This window comes from Crinia signifera, chromosome 9 (genome assembly GCF_055691185.1).
Source record: "Crinia signifera chromosome 9, ASM5569118v1, whole genome shotgun sequence".
NCBI classification, from domain to species: Eukaryota; Metazoa; Chordata; class Amphibia; order Anura; family Myobatrachidae; genus Crinia; species Crinia signifera.
Genome location: NC_139225.1, coordinates 21734787 through 21753366, shown reverse-complemented (window position 1 = coordinate 21753366; position 18580 = coordinate 21734787). Strand labels below are relative to the sequence as shown.

The window sequence follows — 18580 nt, the reverse complement described above, 5'->3', positions numbered from 1 at the left end:
GCCCCCACACTGTCCCCACCCTGCACATAATACCCCACACTGCCCACCCATCACATAATACCCCACACTGCCCACCCTGCACATACTGCCCCCACACTGCATATACTGCCCCCACACTGTCCCCCCCTGCACATACTGCCCCCACACTTCCCCCCCCCTGCGCATACTGCCCCCACACTTTCCCCCACCTGCGCATACTGCCCCCACACTGTCTGCCCCTGCGCATACTGCCCCCACACTGTCCCCCCCTGCGCATACTGCCCCCACACTGTCCCCCCCTGCGCATACTGCCCCCACACTGTCCCCCCCCTGCGCATACTGCCCCCACACTGTCCCCCCCCTGCGCATACTGCCCCCACACTGTCCCCCCCTGCGCATACTGCCCCCACACTGTCCGCCCCTGCGCATACTGCCCCCACACTGTCCGCCCCTGCGCATACTGCCCCCACACTGTCCGCCCCTGCGCCTACTGCCCCCACACTGTCCGCCCCTGCGCCTACTGCCCCCACACTGTCCGCCCCTGCGCCTACTGCCCCCACACTGTCCGCCCCTGCGCCTACTGCCCCCACACTGTCCCCACACTGCCCACCCTGCACATAATACCACACACTGCCCACCCATCACATAATACCCCACACTGCCCACCCTGCACATACTGCCCCCACACTGCATATACTGCCCCCACACTGTCCCCCCCTGCACATACTGCCCCCACACTTCCCCCCCCTGCGCATACTGCCCCCACACTTTCCCCCACCTGCGCATACTGCCCCCACACTGTCTGCCCCTGCGCATACTGCCCCCACACTGTCCCCCCCCTGCGCATACTGCCCCCACACTGTCCCCCCCTGCGCATACTGCCCCCACACTGTCCCCCCCCTGCGCATACTGCCCCCACACTGTCCCCCCCCTGCGCATACTGCCCCCACACTGTCCCCCCCCTGCGCATACTGCCCCCACACTGTCCCCCCCTGCGCATACTGCCCCCACACTGTCCGCCCCTGCGCATACTGCCCCCACACTGTCCGCCCCTACGCATACTGCCCCCACACTGTCCGCCCCTGCGCATACTGCCCCCACACTGTCCGCCCCTGCGCATACTGCCCCCACACTGTCCGCCCCTGCGCATACTGCCCCCACACTATCCGCCCCTGCGCATACTGCCCCCACACTGTCCGCCCCTGCGCATACTGCCCCCACACTGTCCGCCCCTGCGCCTACTGCCCCCACACTGTCCGCCCCTGCGCCCACTGCCCCCACACTGTCCGCCCCTGCGCCTACTGCCCCCACACTGTCCGCCCCTGCGCCTACTGCCCCCACACTGTCCGCCCCTGCGCCTACTGCCCCCACACTGTCCGCCCCTGCGCCTACTGCCCCCACACTGTCCGCCCCTGCGCCTACTGCCCCCACACTGTCCGCCCCTGCGCCTACTGCCCCCACACTGTCCGCCCCTGCGCCTACTGCCCCCACACTGTCCGCCCCTGCCCCCACACTGTCCGCCCCTGCGCCTACTGCCCCCACACTGTCCGCCCCTGCGCCTACTGCCCCCACACTGTCCGCCCCTGCGCCTACTGCCCCCACACTGTCCGCCCCTGCGCCTACTGCCCCCACACTGTCCGCCCCTGCGCCTACTGCCCCCACACTGTCCGCCCCTGCGCCTACTGCCCCCACACGGTCCGCCCCTGCGCCTACTGCCCCCACACGGTCCGCCCCTGCGCATACTGCCCCCACACGGTCCGCCCCTGCGCATACTGCCCCCACACGGTCCGCCCCTGCGCATACTGCCCCCACACGGTCCCCCTTCCACGCACTGTCCCCCTTGCACATACTGCCCTCTACTGCACAAAATACCCCCATACTGCCCCCCTTGCGCATACTACACCTACTGCTCAAAATGCCCCCACACTTCTCAAAACACCCCCGGCGGGGCTAGTCCCACGGGCTTCTCACCCCCTGAGCACCGCCCCCCCCCCCCCACTTACCTGGTCATCCTCCCTGCTTCTTACTCGACCGGGGCATGCCCCCCCCCCCCTTACCTCTGTACTGTCTGGCTGTCACACCACCAGCTTCTCGCCCATCTTGCGGCACCCCTTCCCCCCTTTACTTACCCAGGCACCCAAAATCCTCTGCTTCCTGAAGGCATCCCCACCAGCATCTCACGAGGCAGCACACACACACACACCCCTTCTTACCCTGTGGCGACCCCTTCTTCCCGCTCGACGAACCACCACCCCCCACTTTACCTGGCGTGCCCCCTCCCCGCCTGATGGCACCTCCTGCCCGGCGGCACCCCCCGCACTTGCCTGGCGGCACACTTCCCCTACTTACCCAGGCACCCCAAACCCCCTGCTTCTCGCCCATCCGGGGGCAGCCCCTCACTGCTTCTACCTTACCCAGGTGCCCCCTCCTCCATGCTTCTCACCCGCCCGGTGGGCACTCCCCCCTGACCTCTGTTCTTACCACCCACCCCCATTCCTTATCCCTGCGGCACAATTCCCCCCCTCTCGACGGGCACCTTCTAGGCCGTCGGCACCCTCCACTCCCGTTCTTACCCTTCGCCACCACCCGCTTCCCACCCGCCCAGCCAGGGGCTCTCCCCCCCCCCCCCCCCCCCCTACCCTTTCCTTTCTCCTGTACGGTTGGCACCCCACCAGCTTCTCACCAGGCAGCACCCCCACGCCCCCCCATTCTTATCCTATGGCACCCCTTTCTTCCGGCCCGACGGGCACCCCCTCCCCGCTTCTTACCTGGCATACCCCCTCCCCGCTTCTCACCCGACAGCATCTCCTGACCCGGCCACCCCCCGCAATTCTCACCCATCTGACGGCCCCCCCTTCTTACCTAGGCACCCCAAACCCCCTGCTTATCTCCCCTCCAGCGTCATCCCCCCTCTGCTTCTACCGTACTTACCCAGGCACCCCCCTTGCCTCTCACCTGCACGGTGAAACCCCCTGTCCCCTGTTCTTACCCTGTGGCCCCTCCTGCTTCTCACCACACACATCCCCCCCCCCCCTCTTCTCACCTATCTGGCGGACACTCACAACCCCCTCCCCCCCACACTTACCCGGTCATCCCCCCGCCTCTCAACTCCCCCCCCCCCCCCCCCCCCCCCTTCCCGCACCCGCCCAGCGGGCATCTCAAACCCCCTGCCTGCTTACCCGGGCACCGCCCCTTGCTTCTCACCTACTCGGCATACCCCCCTTGCACTCCCTGCTTCCCACCAACCCCCACTTCTCACCTGTCTGGCGGGCACCCCCCAGCTTCTCAACCGGTGGGCACCCCCCACCACTTACTTACTGTTTCTCACCCGGTGGCAAGCTTCTCCCAAACCCGCCTGGTTCTTAACCTGTGTGGCACTCCCCGTTCTCACCCGGCGGCACACCCCCATCCGCTTCTTACTCCCTGGACACCCAACAGCTGCACCCTTCCCTCCTCCTCCATCCAACACCCGGCGCCTGCACCCTGCCCCTCCATTCATCTCCTACCTGGTGCTAGCAGCCTGAACACACAGCGTCCTCCCCATATTTCACACCCAGCACCAGCAACCTTCCTCCTTCCATTTCACACCCGGTGCCAGCAGCCTTCACACCAAAAGAGTGCTGGGACTTACTTTTACATAATTGGTGGGTCCCGGGATGCGCTGTTCTATAGCACAGCAGGAGAGCCAGGGGCCAGCTGTGCGGGGGTCCTCGGGGATGCACTGTGTTCTGCCCAGCTGCAAAGCAGGAGAGCCCAGGGGACAGCGCTGGTGAAAGGGAACCCCACCAATGCTGGTGAGAATGAGACCTGCCTCCTCTCCCCCTTTTGTGTTGCCCCCTCTTGCCTTCTTCACCCTTCTTTTTCCCTCTTTCCCCTTTTTCTCACCCCCTCTCTCTTCCCTGCTGCTGACTTTTTTTTCTCTCCTCTGCTCTCTTCACCCCTGCCCCCTCTTTCTCAACCCTCACTCTACCACAGTCTGTCTCTTTCCTCCCCATCTTTCACCACGCTTCCTCTCTCTCCCTGGCGCTGTCTCTTTCGTTCTCTTCCTGACACCATCTCTTACTTCATCTTTGACACTCTCTCGTTTTCTTTCCCAGGCACCTTCTCTCCCCCATTCTCTCCCTGACACGCTCACTCTTGCTCCCATCTTTCTCTCTCTCTCTCCCTCCCTGACGTTCTTACTCCTGCTTGTAACTCTGTCCCTCTTTTGCCCTTCTTCCTTTCTCTGACACCCTACCCCTCACACCACTTTTTCCAAGAAGCCCTCTCCCTTTCTCGCACCCCTTGCCCTTTCTTGCTCCTCTTTTGCTGTGTTTCCCCAACACCCTCTTTGACATCACTCCACTCACTCTTTCTTCTGACCCCCCCCACCCAAGAGACTGCACCCTATCACAACCGACCAGTGTTTCATTCCCCTTCCCACTGGCTTCACACCCAGTTGCATTGTCCCCCCCCTTCTCCTAACTTTGCCCCACCTGTGGTCTCCTACTCGGCAACAGTGTCCCCCCCCCCTCCCTCCTAGTCACAGTAATTGCACTCAGTGAAAAATAAAGTGTGTGTCCCCAGGACCCCTCTTTGTTAAGTTGAGGTCCTACTCCACAGTTTTTGGGTCCCATCACATAACGCTTTTGAGCAGTGGCGTAACTACAGAGGGTACAGGGGGATGGCACCGCTATGGGTCACGGCCGCTTGTGTTGCCCCATGGCCCTGGAAGGCAATCCCCTGCACCCTTTTTATTCTCCAGGTGTTTTTTTATATTAATATTGCCAATTGGGCATGGCTGCTCTGCCAACCGACTGCCCCCTCCCTTCAGTGGCTGTACAAGAGACCCTGCACTACCAGTGAGGATGATGGCACATGAGACCTGTGCCACCGGTGCCTGGGCAGAGGAGACCTACTACACTACTGTTTGTACTGGGGGGGCTCCCCTCGAAACACAAACACCTACTCTCCCTCACCACCCTTCTTGCCTCCCCTCCTCCCCAACACTGCCTCTATCCCCTCTCTCTCACCCGCCTCTGTGTCAACTCTCCCTTTCTTTTTTTTTGCTGACTCCTCAACCCCTTTTATCTCTCCCCCCCCTTCTCTTATGTGCTCTCGCTTGTCGCTCCCCTACTGCCTCTCCTCTCTCCCCTGCGCCTCTCTTTCTGTCAGCAATATCTCTCATCTCCTCTTTATTTCTCTCTCTGCCCCTAGTCTTTCTCCTTCCCGCTCTTTCCCTTTCCTCCCTCTCTGACACTCATAAAACACTGCTGCCTCTCCCTCTTATTCCTCTCCCGCTGCTGGCTGTGAGTGGGGCACTGCTGCCTCTCCCTCTTATTCCTCTCCCACTGCTGGCTGTGAGTGGGGCACTGCTGCCTCTGCCAACTGAACTAATGGGCCCTACACACGGACCGATAATCAGCCACTTTCTGAGCGATTTTACATAATTTTACTAAACCGCTCAGAAAGTGGCTGAATATCGCTGTGTGTGTAACCCACACAGCGATATGGACGCGCAGCCCCGCTAAATAACAGCCCTGCCTGTAAATTTAAAGTGATCACTCAGAACGCCTTGTACATCTCTGCTGTGTGGTGGCTTCTGAGCGATCACTGAAGGGGTCAGCCCGGCCGGTCACACAGCCACCTCATTCCTATAATGTCTCAGGTACCTGGCCGCCCACCTCTCACTGTCTGCCTGCAGCAGGAAGCTCTGACCAGCGATAACTTCCTGTCTGGACTCTGCAGCATGTCCCAGGAGGCTGGTGGGTGGCATGCAGCGGTCTCTGGCAGCGCAGGGTTAGGCGGGGCAGCGCTGGTAGACAGGGGGTCCCTGCAGCGTATGTGAGATTATCAGCAGTGTTCCTGCAGTGGATGGAAACTACTAGTTCCCATCTGCCGCAGAGACCCTGCCGCTGGCTTCACATACGCGGCAGGGACCCCCTGCCCGCCAGCGCTACCTGACCCTGTGCTGCCAGACCCCGCTGCATGCCACCCACCAGCAGGCAGGGGGTCCCTGCAGCTTATGTGAGATCAGCGGCGGGGTCCCTGCGGCGGATGGGAACTACTAGTTCCCATCTGCCGCAGGGACTCCGTGGTGACTTCTCATACGCAACAGGGATCCCCTGCCCGCTAGCGCTAACCGCTAGAAGCACCCCTCTACCTCTAAGATGCCCTGTGCACCTCTTCCAAGATGCCCAGCTCCCTCCTCACCCTGAGATGCCCAGATGCAGCACCTGGACCCCTCCCCCACTCACGGCAATTCCGCCCCCACTTGCAGCACCCTGACCCTCCCCCACTCGTGGCACTTCCGAACCCCTCCTCACCCTAAATAAACTGACCCTTGTGGTGGCCTTGTCTCAGCGGTGGTCTTGGTCCCCCTCATCCAGCGGTGCGGAGGAAATAAAAATTAAAAATGGCCACGGCCAGACAATCATGGCTTGTCATTGTCCCAACCCCTGGAGCTGGCTATATTAACCAGTTCAAGACGGGCAGCCAGTCCGATGGCGGAGGGGGAGCAGAGAAGAGCTCCAGAAGAACAATCCCTGGGAGGTGGTGGAGGCCATGCAAAAGAGCTGCCCCAGGTGAAGACTCCGCAAAAGCCCTGGGTGGGCAGGAGCCCCCCTGGGTGAAAACAAGATGAAGTTTAATAAAATATTTAAAAACCTGTGTTTTTTTTATATTTCCTTTACAGGGGGGGCTATAGGTACCAGCAAGGGCGTAACTACCATAGGTGCAGGGGGTGCAGCTGCTATGGGGTCTACGTTGCCTGTCAAAGTATCATGTGCTGTATACATTTTTCAGCATTAGATGATAAATAGGGATCCTTAAAAACTTTTGCTATGGGGCCCACATGTATCTAGTTACGCCACTGGGTACCGAGCCATTAATGCCCCACATGCTGGTACCTGTGGTTCTCCCAAGTGGGGCAGGCGTGTGGGATACTTGGAAAAGTCTTAAGACCTTGCGGGTACCCTCTAATACCCAAGGTCTTAAGACGATGCCCAGTCCCATAAGGACTTTGTGAAAAGGAATTACCGGTAGGTATTAAATTCCTATTTTTACGGTTTAAACAAGCTATCAACCCTGCACCCACCGCTCAGGGGTGCAGGGGATAGCCTCGGGCTTCAGCCCAGGCCTGGGTTGATTAGTTAGGGTGGTTAATGGGAGGTCTTGCTCCAGCATCAGCCTTCCATGCACTGGCTTTTACAGTTCTGCAAAGGCATGCTTCCCAGCGCTGGCAGCCCATGCTCACCTGTAATAGCACCAGCTGCCAGCACTGGTGGCAGGTAGAGTCGGGAGCAGCAGTACTCCGACAGCAGGCCCCCAGTTGCAGCAGCGGATGACCCAGGGAGGAGAGTTCAGACAGCAGTGGCAGGTGGTCCAGGGAGCAGGAGTGCTCCGGCAGAGAGACCTAGGGAGCAGAGCTCTGGCAGCAGTGGTTGGCCCAGGGAGGAGAGCTCCAGCAGGCCCTGGGGAGCAGCGTGGGTGTCCGGCTCTGCCATGCTGCAGATCAGGGCACAAGAGCACAGGATGGCGGCTGCAGCACTCTTCCTACATGGGACACTGGGGGGGGGGATTTATCAGTTTTCCTTATAAACCAGTGCGCGAGGCATCCCTGGGGACCCACTCAGTTTAGGGGTCCGCAGTTAGGGCTAAAATTTTGCGAACTCTGCTCTCAACCTATTACATTTGGCCCTCTGTCTTTCCTTTCTGTCTCTCCCTCATTGACATTCTCTCTGCTCGCACTCCTCCCTTTATCTTGATATTCCCCTTTCGCATTTCTTTTTCTTGAATCCCCCTCTTTCTAGCTCCTCTCAATTTTTTGCTCTTTCCCAGACACCCTTTTTGTCTATCAAACCACTTACTCTTTCTTCTGCCCCACCTAAGAGGCATTGTAGTGACGGTAGATTGGGTAGATCAAAGGCAGACTATGTAATGGAACCCATAAACTGTGAAGTGGGGTCCCAACTGTATAAAGTGAGGGGTACCTGGGCCCCACACATTTTTGCACCTAGCACGATCACTGGTTGTGTAAGAGGCGTTACGGTGTTGGGCATAATGTGTAAGGGGCATTACTTTGTGTGTGGCATATTGTTTAAGGGTTATTAATAATAATAAAATAACGAGGGGAGCTTGAATGGAAATATAGAGCTATGGATTGTTTGGATAACCCCCCAAACCGGTTTCTTGCCTAGGGCCCCATTGAGCCTAAATCCGTCTCTGCCTCCTTTCCACCACCCCTTCCTGCTCTCACAATCATAGGCATGTCCCTCAAAGCCTGCACATCCTACCTGCTATAGCATGTAGTATTTGACCCTAAATTGTGACCTGGAACTCATTTTAAAAAGAAAATTAGGGTCCCCGGGGACGAGCTCTTCTGACCCTGACATGAGCTGGCAATGGCGGGCAAGGGGAAGGAGACATGCAGGAGCGGTTAGGGAGATGGGGAGCAGCGGAACCAGGCAGATGGTTACTTGCATGAGAGCACAGCGCTAATGTATGGGAGACCTATTGATACTGGTAAAAGGAGATCTGCCTTCTATTCCCACATCGCCCTTTCACATCATCTCATTGCCCAGCCCTCTAGCCCACTGTCACCTCAATCCATTTCACCTTGCCCCTTGTTACATTACCACTTCCCATCGCCCTCTTCAACTCACCCCCATCACCACCCCTCTGCCCCATGTTTTTGCTCTCTCGCTCTCTACCAGTTCTCTTATCTCTAGCCTATTCTCTCTCCAACCCTCCGTCACCCTCTCGCCCCTTCTGTCCATCCTCTTTTCTCTCCCCCTGCTCGCCTCTCTCTCCCTCTGACAGGCTCTCTCTTCCCCCTCTCTACCTGGTGCAGCCTCTCTCCCTAAAAAACACTTACTCCATCTTTAACCATCAATTGTGCACTGAAAATCTTCATTGAATTCTACTTTTTGAAAAAAAAAAAGACTAATAAAAATGATTGTATGGACTTCGTTTGTATACATCATTTGAAATAACAGTTAAAGGAGGCTTGAAAAGACCAATTAGGAGATCACGTAACCCCACAAGTTGGCCAGGCGCCACCACTAGGCAACTTTAGGCATTTGCCTGGGGTACCGCCCACTGGAGGGCGGCACTTGGGCGCTGGACCCCCCCTGGCTCAAGGTAAGCAGTGCAACTCTCCCCCACCCCCTGCTACCCCCATGGATTAACACAGCTGCCCTCGCCGCCTCAACTGCCAGCCCCTCGCCTCCCATGGAGCAATGCGGCAACTGCATCACAACCCTCCCCCCCCCACGCGGTCCTATAACACCCCCCTGTGGTGCGACGTGGCGGCGGCAGATGCATCACCCACGCCTGGGCCGCTCCAGTGCCTTGCACCGTTCCTGAAGGTGCCATCCCACAACTGACAGATGTCTGATTCAAACCTCTGTGTATAGGCACACTTGGATTTATACCATTTTTATTTAGAAATATATATATCTGTGAAGTGACCCATTTACAACTTTTAAGTAATTTATTGTGCCACCTAAACCAATCAGTTACACAATTTGTGTCCCATAGTTCCTTTTGTATCCGTCCCCCATTCTGCCTCCTTGTGCCTCTAAAATCCAAGTCTGACCTGATTACCCTGGCAGCTCCTCGGGAGAGCTCACATACTATAAATCCCTGGAAGCTGCAGGCGGAGGTTTCTTAATTTCATTCATCCGCCTGGCTCTTAGTGCCCCCCCTCCCCCTACATCGGATGTGATACATTGTGGATGCTGAGCAGCACCCTCGATGTGCCGCTGACGGCTGCACATAAGGGTTATCTGCTGTATGTATGCTCTCCAGCTCTAGTCTAAACGCACAGGACCGCGCATTGGATCAGATGTCATTCACATGCAATTTGGGCAAGATTCGAGTGAAATCGGGCCAAAATCACATAGGGTATGGGGGCCTTGACTGTGCCCTGTTATGACTATCTGCCCCTCTTCTGGCTCTCAGAGCCTTTGTCTGTGCCCCTTCTACCTAAATGTGCCAATATATGTGTCCTTTCAGCCAGTTTTCCTTTCCGTATCCTCTCCTCCTGTTTTTTGTACTATCCTGTCTTTATTTCGCTCCCTCTCTTCTCGCCTCTATGTTCCATCCCTTGCCCCCACCACTTGTTGTATGCAACCTCATCTGTTTCAGTAGCACCCACAGCTTGTTCCATTCTCTGATCTGTGGTGCTTCAGTCAGTGCATCCCAATTGCCCGCTATTCAGTGTCCCACTGGTTACCCATGAGTACAGCTGATTCGCTTCTCCTTATCTGTGAGAACCAAGCTAGTCCCATAACCGGTTCCTGCCATGGATCCACACTTGCTGGCAGTGGCACCCGGTGGTAACTATCCTTCCTCCCACCCCCTGACACCACTGGCCTGAGAAATCCAACTACGCCCACAAGCTCTCCACCTAGAGGAGTGTGGCTGATAGCTTCACCCCGCACTTCTCTTCTGCAAGTCTGATGTATTCACATTAGAAAAGAAAACACAGTTTGTGTGTGTGTGTGTGTGTGGGGGGGGGGGTGTCGGACATTTATGGCGTGCCTGGGCACACAACACACCCTCCCTTTGCCCACTAGGATTTAGCCTAGCTATGTCTAAATGGGCTACAAACTTGTGGTCTAAAGGACCTGGTTCTTTACTCAAGTGTCTTGTAAAATGTGATGTACTTTTGGATTTAGCCTACTTACATAAAATGGGCTGGAATCAAGTGGCCTACAGGACCTGGTCCTTTACACCAGATTCTCATAAAATATCAGGTCCCTCTGCCCACTTGGATTTAGCCTACTTATATACAATGGGCTGGAATCAAGTGGCCTAAAGGACCTGGTCCTTTACACCAGATGCTCATAAAATATCAGGTCCCTCTGCACACTTGGATTTAGCCTACTTATATAAAATGGGCTATAATCAAGTGGCCTAAAGGACCTGGTCCTTTACACCAGATGCTCATAAAATATCAGGTCCCTCTGCCCACTTGGATTTAGCCTACTTATATAAAATGGGCTGGAATCAAGTGGCCTAAAGGACCTGGTCCTTTACACCAGATGCTCATAAAATATCAGGTCCCTTTGCCCACTTGGATTTAGCCTACTTCTATAAAATGGGCTTTAATCAAGTGGCCTACAGGACCTGGTCCTTTACACCAGATGCTCATAAAATATCGGGTCCCTTTGCCCACTTGGATTTAGCCTACTTATATAAAATGGGCTATAATCAAGTGGCCTAAAGGACCTGGTCCTTTACACAGATGCTCATAAAATATCAGGTCCCTCTGCCCACTTGGATTTAGCCTACTTATATAAAATGGGCTGGAATCAAGTGGCCTAAAGGACCTGGTCCTTTACACCAGATGCTCATAAAATATCAGGTCCCTCTGCCCACTTGGATTTAGCCTACTTATATAAAATGGGCTATAATTAAGTGGCCTACAGGACCTGGTCCTTTACACCAGATGCTCATAAAATATCGGGTCCCTTTGCCCACTTGGATTTAGCCTACTTATATAAAATGGGCTATAATCAAGTGGCCTAAAGGACCTGGTTCTTTAAGTGAGTCTTTTAGACCACTAGGAAATAGCCTAATTTTATTGAATTGGCTAAATCAAAGTGGATAGAGGGACCGGTCCTTTATCCCACTAGGAAATAGCCTAACTTTAATGAATGGGCTAAATCAAAGTGGATAGAGGGACCAGGTCCTTTATCCCACTAAGAAATAGCCTAGTTTTATTGAGTAGGCTAAATCAGTGTGAACAGAAGGACCTGTCCTTTAGCCCACTAGGATATAGCCTATTTGTATTGAGTGGGCTAAATCATAGTGCCTGGAGGGACAAGGTCCTTTAGCCCACTATAAAATAGACTCAACCGTCTGCTGATCCACAGTCAGGAGACGGTGACCTGCGAGATGATGACATCATCTCATCTCGCGGGAGTCTCTTGACGGAAGCTCCGCAGCGGCAGTGTAACGTCTCTGCCGGCACACACAGCAAGACAGTCTCCTGACTGTGGATCAGCACACTGCACACACCCGCTCCCCGCCCGCGTGCGCCCTCTCTCCTCCCTTGATATACCGGCGCCGCCCGCGCTCCCGACCCCGCTACTCAGAGTCACATCATTCGCACCAGCTATTAAAAAAAAAAAGTTATGTTGTGAGTTGTCGGCCCCGGGCCCCCTGATAGGCCCCGGGCCCAGGTAAAATGTACCCGCTCCCCCCCTCTCTCGGCGGCCATGCCTGTGTATGATATACCAGCCCAGTCTATCACTCTGTCCCTCCCTGCCAGCCTTGCTGTGAGTGCAGTTTGTCACGATGTGACCTTCTCTGTCAGCAGAGTAAGTTATAGATGGTGCATTCTGTTGCCCTGGACGGAGTGACAATCCATCACTGTGCCGCACATAAGCTTGTTAGAGAGCGCTGGCACAATGTTTGCGTCCACTCTGTTAGCATTTACCCATCTAAACTCATTATTCAGATGTGTAACGTTCAGGTGAAAAGCAACAATGTGACTTCTGTTTTGTGTGTTCTATTTGTGATAACAACGTTGCCGTTTAACCCCCAGATTTACATCTTGTCTCCTGGCCCTTGTAACCCGGTGATTCTGCCTTGAAGTATTTCCTCCAGCCTTATATAACCCACAGTGTAGCGTTAATACGTCATATAAGGATATCTTCAGTTCTAAACAGAAATGATCTTTTACAATCGTTGTTATTTATTGTGTATCGTAATCACTTTAAAGGGCTGTGTACATGGTATCCGGTCCCTGGGATGTCAATAGGTCTACCACTAATGGTCAACAGTGAGTAGGTCCACACCTAAGAAGGGTCAACATACCTTCGAGTTGTCAACAATGACAGAAGGTCAGTCGACGTGAACATGGTCGACACTGAAAAGGTTGACAAGTTTTTTATGTTCCTGATTTTTTTAACTGACTTGGTTCATACTTTACCATCCAAGTGGTCATAGAATCAGATTATAATAGTGGATACCAAAGCAAGTACGCGCTACACTTACACGGTGCCCATGTTGACATATGTCGACCAAGAGACAAAACCCGCAACATACTCATGTTGATCTTTTCAGTGTCGACCATGTGCAGGTCTGTCGACCTTTACCTAGCGTCAAACTTTTGTTACTGTTGACCTAGAGAATGTTGACTGTTCTTAGTTGTCGACCTACTCACCGTCGACCATTAGTGGTCGTCCTCCTGACTGTTGACCTCGTCATCGTCTACCACCAGCTGTGGTTGAACTACACATCCCAGCATGCCCTGCTACAGTTTTGCTCTTTAGCCATGCTAAAAGTGTTGCAGGGCATGCTGGGATTTGTAGTTCAACCACAGCTGCCGGGTCGAAGGTTCCCTATCCCTGCTCTATACCATAGCCGCATGTTTCATACACAAAAACACTGGATAATGCGATTATAAATGTGACGCTGTACTGAATTCTCATATAAAAGCCATAATTCTGGTTGCCACAATCAGGCCACTATTGTGTTTGTGTGTGTGTGTGTGAATTCCCAGAATTCTGGTCCAGAAAGCAGACACACAGGTGCGAATGAGCCCCAGAGTTCTCCGTCCCAGGAGACAGCTGCCTTCTGAGATTGAAGAGCTTTCTGCCAACAGTCTGTAGAACGTCTCATCTCTGCGAAGCTTCTCATTCGCTATAGTGCTGGCTGGTATGAAATGTAATCTGCTCTGTCACTGCAGTGCCTGTGGCCTATCATTATGGCTCCGTGACCTCCTGTAACAGCTTCTTGCAGCAGACTTTTGGCTATAGTTAACATTCTGTGTACTTTAATGACTGTAAAACAAAGTATTGTCCATAAATCCAGTTTGCGTTCAGTCTCCTGTGCAATAAACATTGAATGTGTCATCCTGACCATTGTGCGGCCGCACTCAAGGATCTTCTGTGTCTTAAAGATTTTTTTCCCCCTCTGTCTGCTCAAAGATTTTAGGGTTTGACATTCTGCTCATGAAGAATCTAAAGCCAGTGTTATTAGAAGTGAATGCAAATCCCAGCATGAAGATAGAGCACGAGCAAGAGGTGAGACAAGTGATGCTTGCACAGAGCAAAGGCGTTCTGTTATCTTCTACCTGATCTCCATCAGTCTGTCACCATCTTCCCATCTCCATCTATTATCATCCTCCTTCCTCCATCTATTATCATCCTCCTTCCTCCATCTATTACCATCTTCCTTCCTCCATCTATTATCATCCTCCTTCCTCCATCTATTATCATCCTCCTTCCTCCATCTATTACCATCTTCCTTCCTCCTATCTCCATCTATTATCATCTTTCTTCCTCCTGACTCCATATACAGTATTGCCATCTTCCTTCCTTCTATCTCCATCTATTACCATTTTCTTCCACCCATCTTCATCTACCTAAGACCTCATCTACCTAATACCATTTTTCTTGCACCCATGGAGATCTACTGCAGACTTCCTTCCACCCATCTACATCTATCACCATCTTCCTTCCCCCCAACTTCATCTACATATCACCATCTTCTCCCTATCTCCATGCCCCCCCCCCCCTCCCATCTCCTCCATCGATCTGTCACCATCTTCTCCCTATCTCCTTGCCCCCCCCCCCCCCCCCCCCCCCCATCTCCATCTATCTATCACCATCTTCCTTCCCTCCATTTCCAACTCTTGGTTATCTGTGTTTTGAGGTGAGGTGTTATGTCAACTTTTAGAACATAGTAGAATGTGCAGTAATAATTTTACAGTGTAATACTGCAGGTCTGGTACATCTACTTCACCTGTACTGCAGGATTGGTACATTTACTTCACCTGTACTGCAGTACTGGAATATCTATTCCACCTGTACTTCAGTACCGGTACATCTACTCCACCTGTACTGCAGGCCTGGTACAGCTATTCCCCCTGTACTGTAGTACTAGTACATTTACTCCGCCTATACTGCAGTACCGGTACATCTACTCTGCCTGTACTGCAGTACCAGTACATCTACTCTGCCTGTACTGCAGTACCGGTACATCTACGCTGCCTTTACTGAAGTACCTGTACATCTACGCCGCCTGTAGTGCAGTACCGGTACATCTACTCCGCCTGTACTGCAGTACCGATACAGAAATTACACATGTACTTCAGTAACGGTACATCTGCTCCACATGTACTGCAGTACCGGTACATCTGCTCCGCCTGTACTGCAGTACCGGTACATCTTCTCCACCTGTACTGCAGTACCGGTACATCTGCTCCGCCTGTACTGCAGTACCGGTACATCTGCTCCGCCTGTACTGCAGTACTGGTACATCTACTGCAGTACCGGTACATCTGCTCCGCCTGTACTGCAGTACCGGTGCATCTGCTCTGCCTGTACTGCAGTACTGGTACATCTACTGCAGTACCGGTACATCTGCTCCGCCTGTACACTAGGGTGGTTTCAGACGATTTGTTCTGATGCTGCAGCTGTAGGGACAAATACAATAATAATCTATCGTTTGAGTGCAGACCATTTAATGTGCAATTGGTCAGATTTTGTTTGTGACGATGAAAACCATAGATTTGAAGCTGATGCATTTGAGAACGATGCAGTATTTAAATGATGATCTGTTTCTATTTACATTCTCACAATAACGTTCTCAAGTGGAAACACTTAGGTATTCCTTAACGTCACCATTGAAAGTGTAATATTAATATCTGTAATCAGTCTGGAAAAATAGCTTGGAGGACTGTGTAACAGAAGCTAAATGTACACTTTGGTGTTAATAAATAGATTTTAATTAAATATGCTAATCTATTAGGTATTCACACAACCGCTGCAGAGAGATGAAATAACTCCTATGTAATATTGTAAGTTCTCTGCCTCGTTCAGCTTTTTCCAGGCATCTATGAAAGCATACCGAGCCCTGTAGATGAGGAGGTGAAAATCGCTGTAATTAGAGACACACTGCGCCTGGTGGACCCGGCGAGGAGGCGGAATAGCCACACGCAGTAAGTGCGCAGCTGGCGTCCGATATATTTCATCCGTTGTGATCATTTATTTTATTTTATTTTATTGAAGCAAAAACATCGAGCACATATATGCAATGATATAAATACATTAGAGACTGTACAAAGAAGGGCAACTAAAATGGTGCATGGCCTACATCACAAAACGTACCAGGAAAGACTTCAACATCTTAATATGTATACTTTAGAGCAGAGAAGGGAAAGGGGGGATATGATAGAAACTTTCAAATATATCAAGGGCTTTAACAAGGTACAGGTGGGAGACATTCTTCACAGGAAGAGGAGCAGCAGAACACGGGGACATGCACTGACACTAGAGGGAGGAAGGTACAGGTGGGAGACATTCTTCACAGGAAGAGGAGCAGCAGAACACGAGGACATGCACTGAAACTAGAGGGAGGAAGGTACAGGTGGGAGACATTCTTCACAGGAAGAGGAGCAGCAGAACACGAGGACATGCACTGACACTAGAGGGAGGAAGATTCAGGGGAAATCTGAGGAAAAATTACTTCACAGACAGAGTAGTAAAGTGGAATAGCCTCCCATCAGAGGTGGTAGAGGCAAATACAGTAGTACAATGTAAACATGCTTGGCATATTGTTATCCTTACAAAAAAAAGGATTAGATATGGTTTGAGGTAACATGTTTAAAAAAGAAGGGCAGACTAGATGGGCCAAGTGCCGTCAAATTCTATGTTTGCATGTAAATAGAACAGAGCAAGTAGTACACGATGCAATGGTAAATGAGATACAATGAAACAAGAATCAGCGCATTTCCACGGAACTCCATAATAATATCCGACCATGATTGATTCAATATTTGTGAATACTGTAACAATACATAATATTTAAATATTGGAATAGGTGAAATACAGTGAAAGGAAAGGGGAGGGTAGATGTCTGGCACTTCTCCATTGGGCAACACAATGGGGAGCACAATACAGGTTTCATTCCACTGGTTCAGACGCATGCTATTGTAAATCTGGGATTGTGTTGATATTGGCAAAGTCGTGATGGGGCTTTCCCATGTATCGAAAAAGGATGAAGCCCATCTCTCTTTATCAGACATGGCCTCAATCCAATCCATGCAGTAAATAAAGGTGAGTTTCTCCTTATATAACTGAAAGTTCCCAGGGGTTGGTGTATCATTCTTGTAGAATGGTGTTTTTTGCTGCTGCGCTTATTGCAAGTAATAGTTTTCTACATACCGGTGCAAGCCTCTGTCTCCTTGGAAAGATACCCGGGGTGGCCCACTCAGGAGCAGGGGCGGGCTGGGCCGGGGGGGCAGGGTGCCATGTGCCCCCCGGGCCGCTTAGCCAGTCACTGGCTGCGGGCCACGCTGGTCACCATCCACCTCCTCCAGGCAGCCCTCCTGCGCTGGCCGCGGCTTCCAGAACACGGCCGCGGCTACAGGAAAATGGCCGCCGGCCCCCTGCACTGAGGACATGTCCTCAGTGCAGGAGGCCGGCTGTCATCTTCCTGTAGCCGCGGCCGTGCTCTGGAAGCCGCGGCCAGCGCAGGAGGGCTGCCTGTAGGAGGTGGATGGTGATCCAGTGCAGCCCGCAGCCAGTGACTGGCTAAGCGGCCCGGGGGAGCAGGAGGGCTGTCGGACCCGGACACCCCCGCCCAGCAGCAGCAGCAGATGGAGAGACAGCAACAATGGTGAGTTGCTGGTGGGAAATTCTGGCACTGTGGGGCATATGTGTTTCTGGCACTGTGGGGGCATTTCTGGCACTGTGGGGGAATATGTGTATTTGGCACTGTGGGGGAATATCTGACACTGTGGGGGCATATGTGTCTCTGGCACTGTGGGGGCATATCTGGCACTGTGGGGGCATATTTGTCTCTGGCACTGTGGAGGCATATTATGTGTCTCTGGCACTGTGGGGGCATATGTATCTCTGGCACTGTGGGGGCATATGTGTATTTGGCACTGTGGCGGAATATCTGGCACTGTGGGGGCAAATCTGGCACTGTGGACATCACATTGTGCGGTGTAATGGGCATCATGGTATGGGGCGTAATGGGCATTACGGTGTGGGCAGTGGCGTAGCTAAGTTTTGGGCGCCCCCCCGCCGTTAGGGGGGGGGGGGCGCCCATACCCACCCCCCGCCGCCGCCCCGTCGAGCACCCCCCCCCCGGCCGCCCCGTCGCCCCGCCGCCTATGCTAACCCCCTCCCCCGCAGTCTTACCTATCGCGCTGGTCCCGGCGGCTCCGTCCGTTCATCTGCTGAGGACCACCACAAAATGGCTGCCCCGTACAGCAGACAGTTTCAGAGAACTGTTTGCTATATGGGGGCGGCCATTTTGTTGTGGTCCTCATCAGAAGAACGGAGCCGCCGGGACCAGCAAGATACGTAAGTCTGCGGGGGATTGGGGGGGTGTAACTATAGCACCGCGCCCCCACATGCACAGCGCCCCCCCGCGGTGGCGGGGGCTGCGGTGCTATAGTTACGCCCCTGGGTGTGGGGAGCATTGGGTAATTGCCATCACAGTATGGGGTGCAATGGGCATCAAGGTGGGCGGCATAATGTGTAATTAGCATCACAATGTGCAATCTGCAGGTACACAATACAATCAAGGTAGAGGCCACGCCCCCTTATGATAGGCCACAAGCCTAATTTTTCAGCGCGTCTCCGGCGCGCAC

At 53.4% G+C, this 18580-nt stretch overlaps 1 protein-coding gene across 2 annotated transcripts in view; it reads left to right on the top strand.

Moving 5' to 3' along the window:
* Window positions 1–18580, top strand: part of TTLL11 (tubulin tyrosine ligase like 11) — a 121586-nt gene that overhangs the window by 40992 nt on the left and 62014 nt on the right. For both annotated transcript variants that reach the window (XM_083158538.1, XM_083158537.1), the window contains 2 exons: window positions 13902–13997; window positions 15798–15916. In XM_083158538.1, the coding sequence (XP_083014664.1) occupies window positions 13902–13997; window positions 15798–15916 (215 nt within the window). The remainder of the gene's footprint in view (window positions 1–13901; window positions 13998–15797; window positions 15917–18580) is intronic.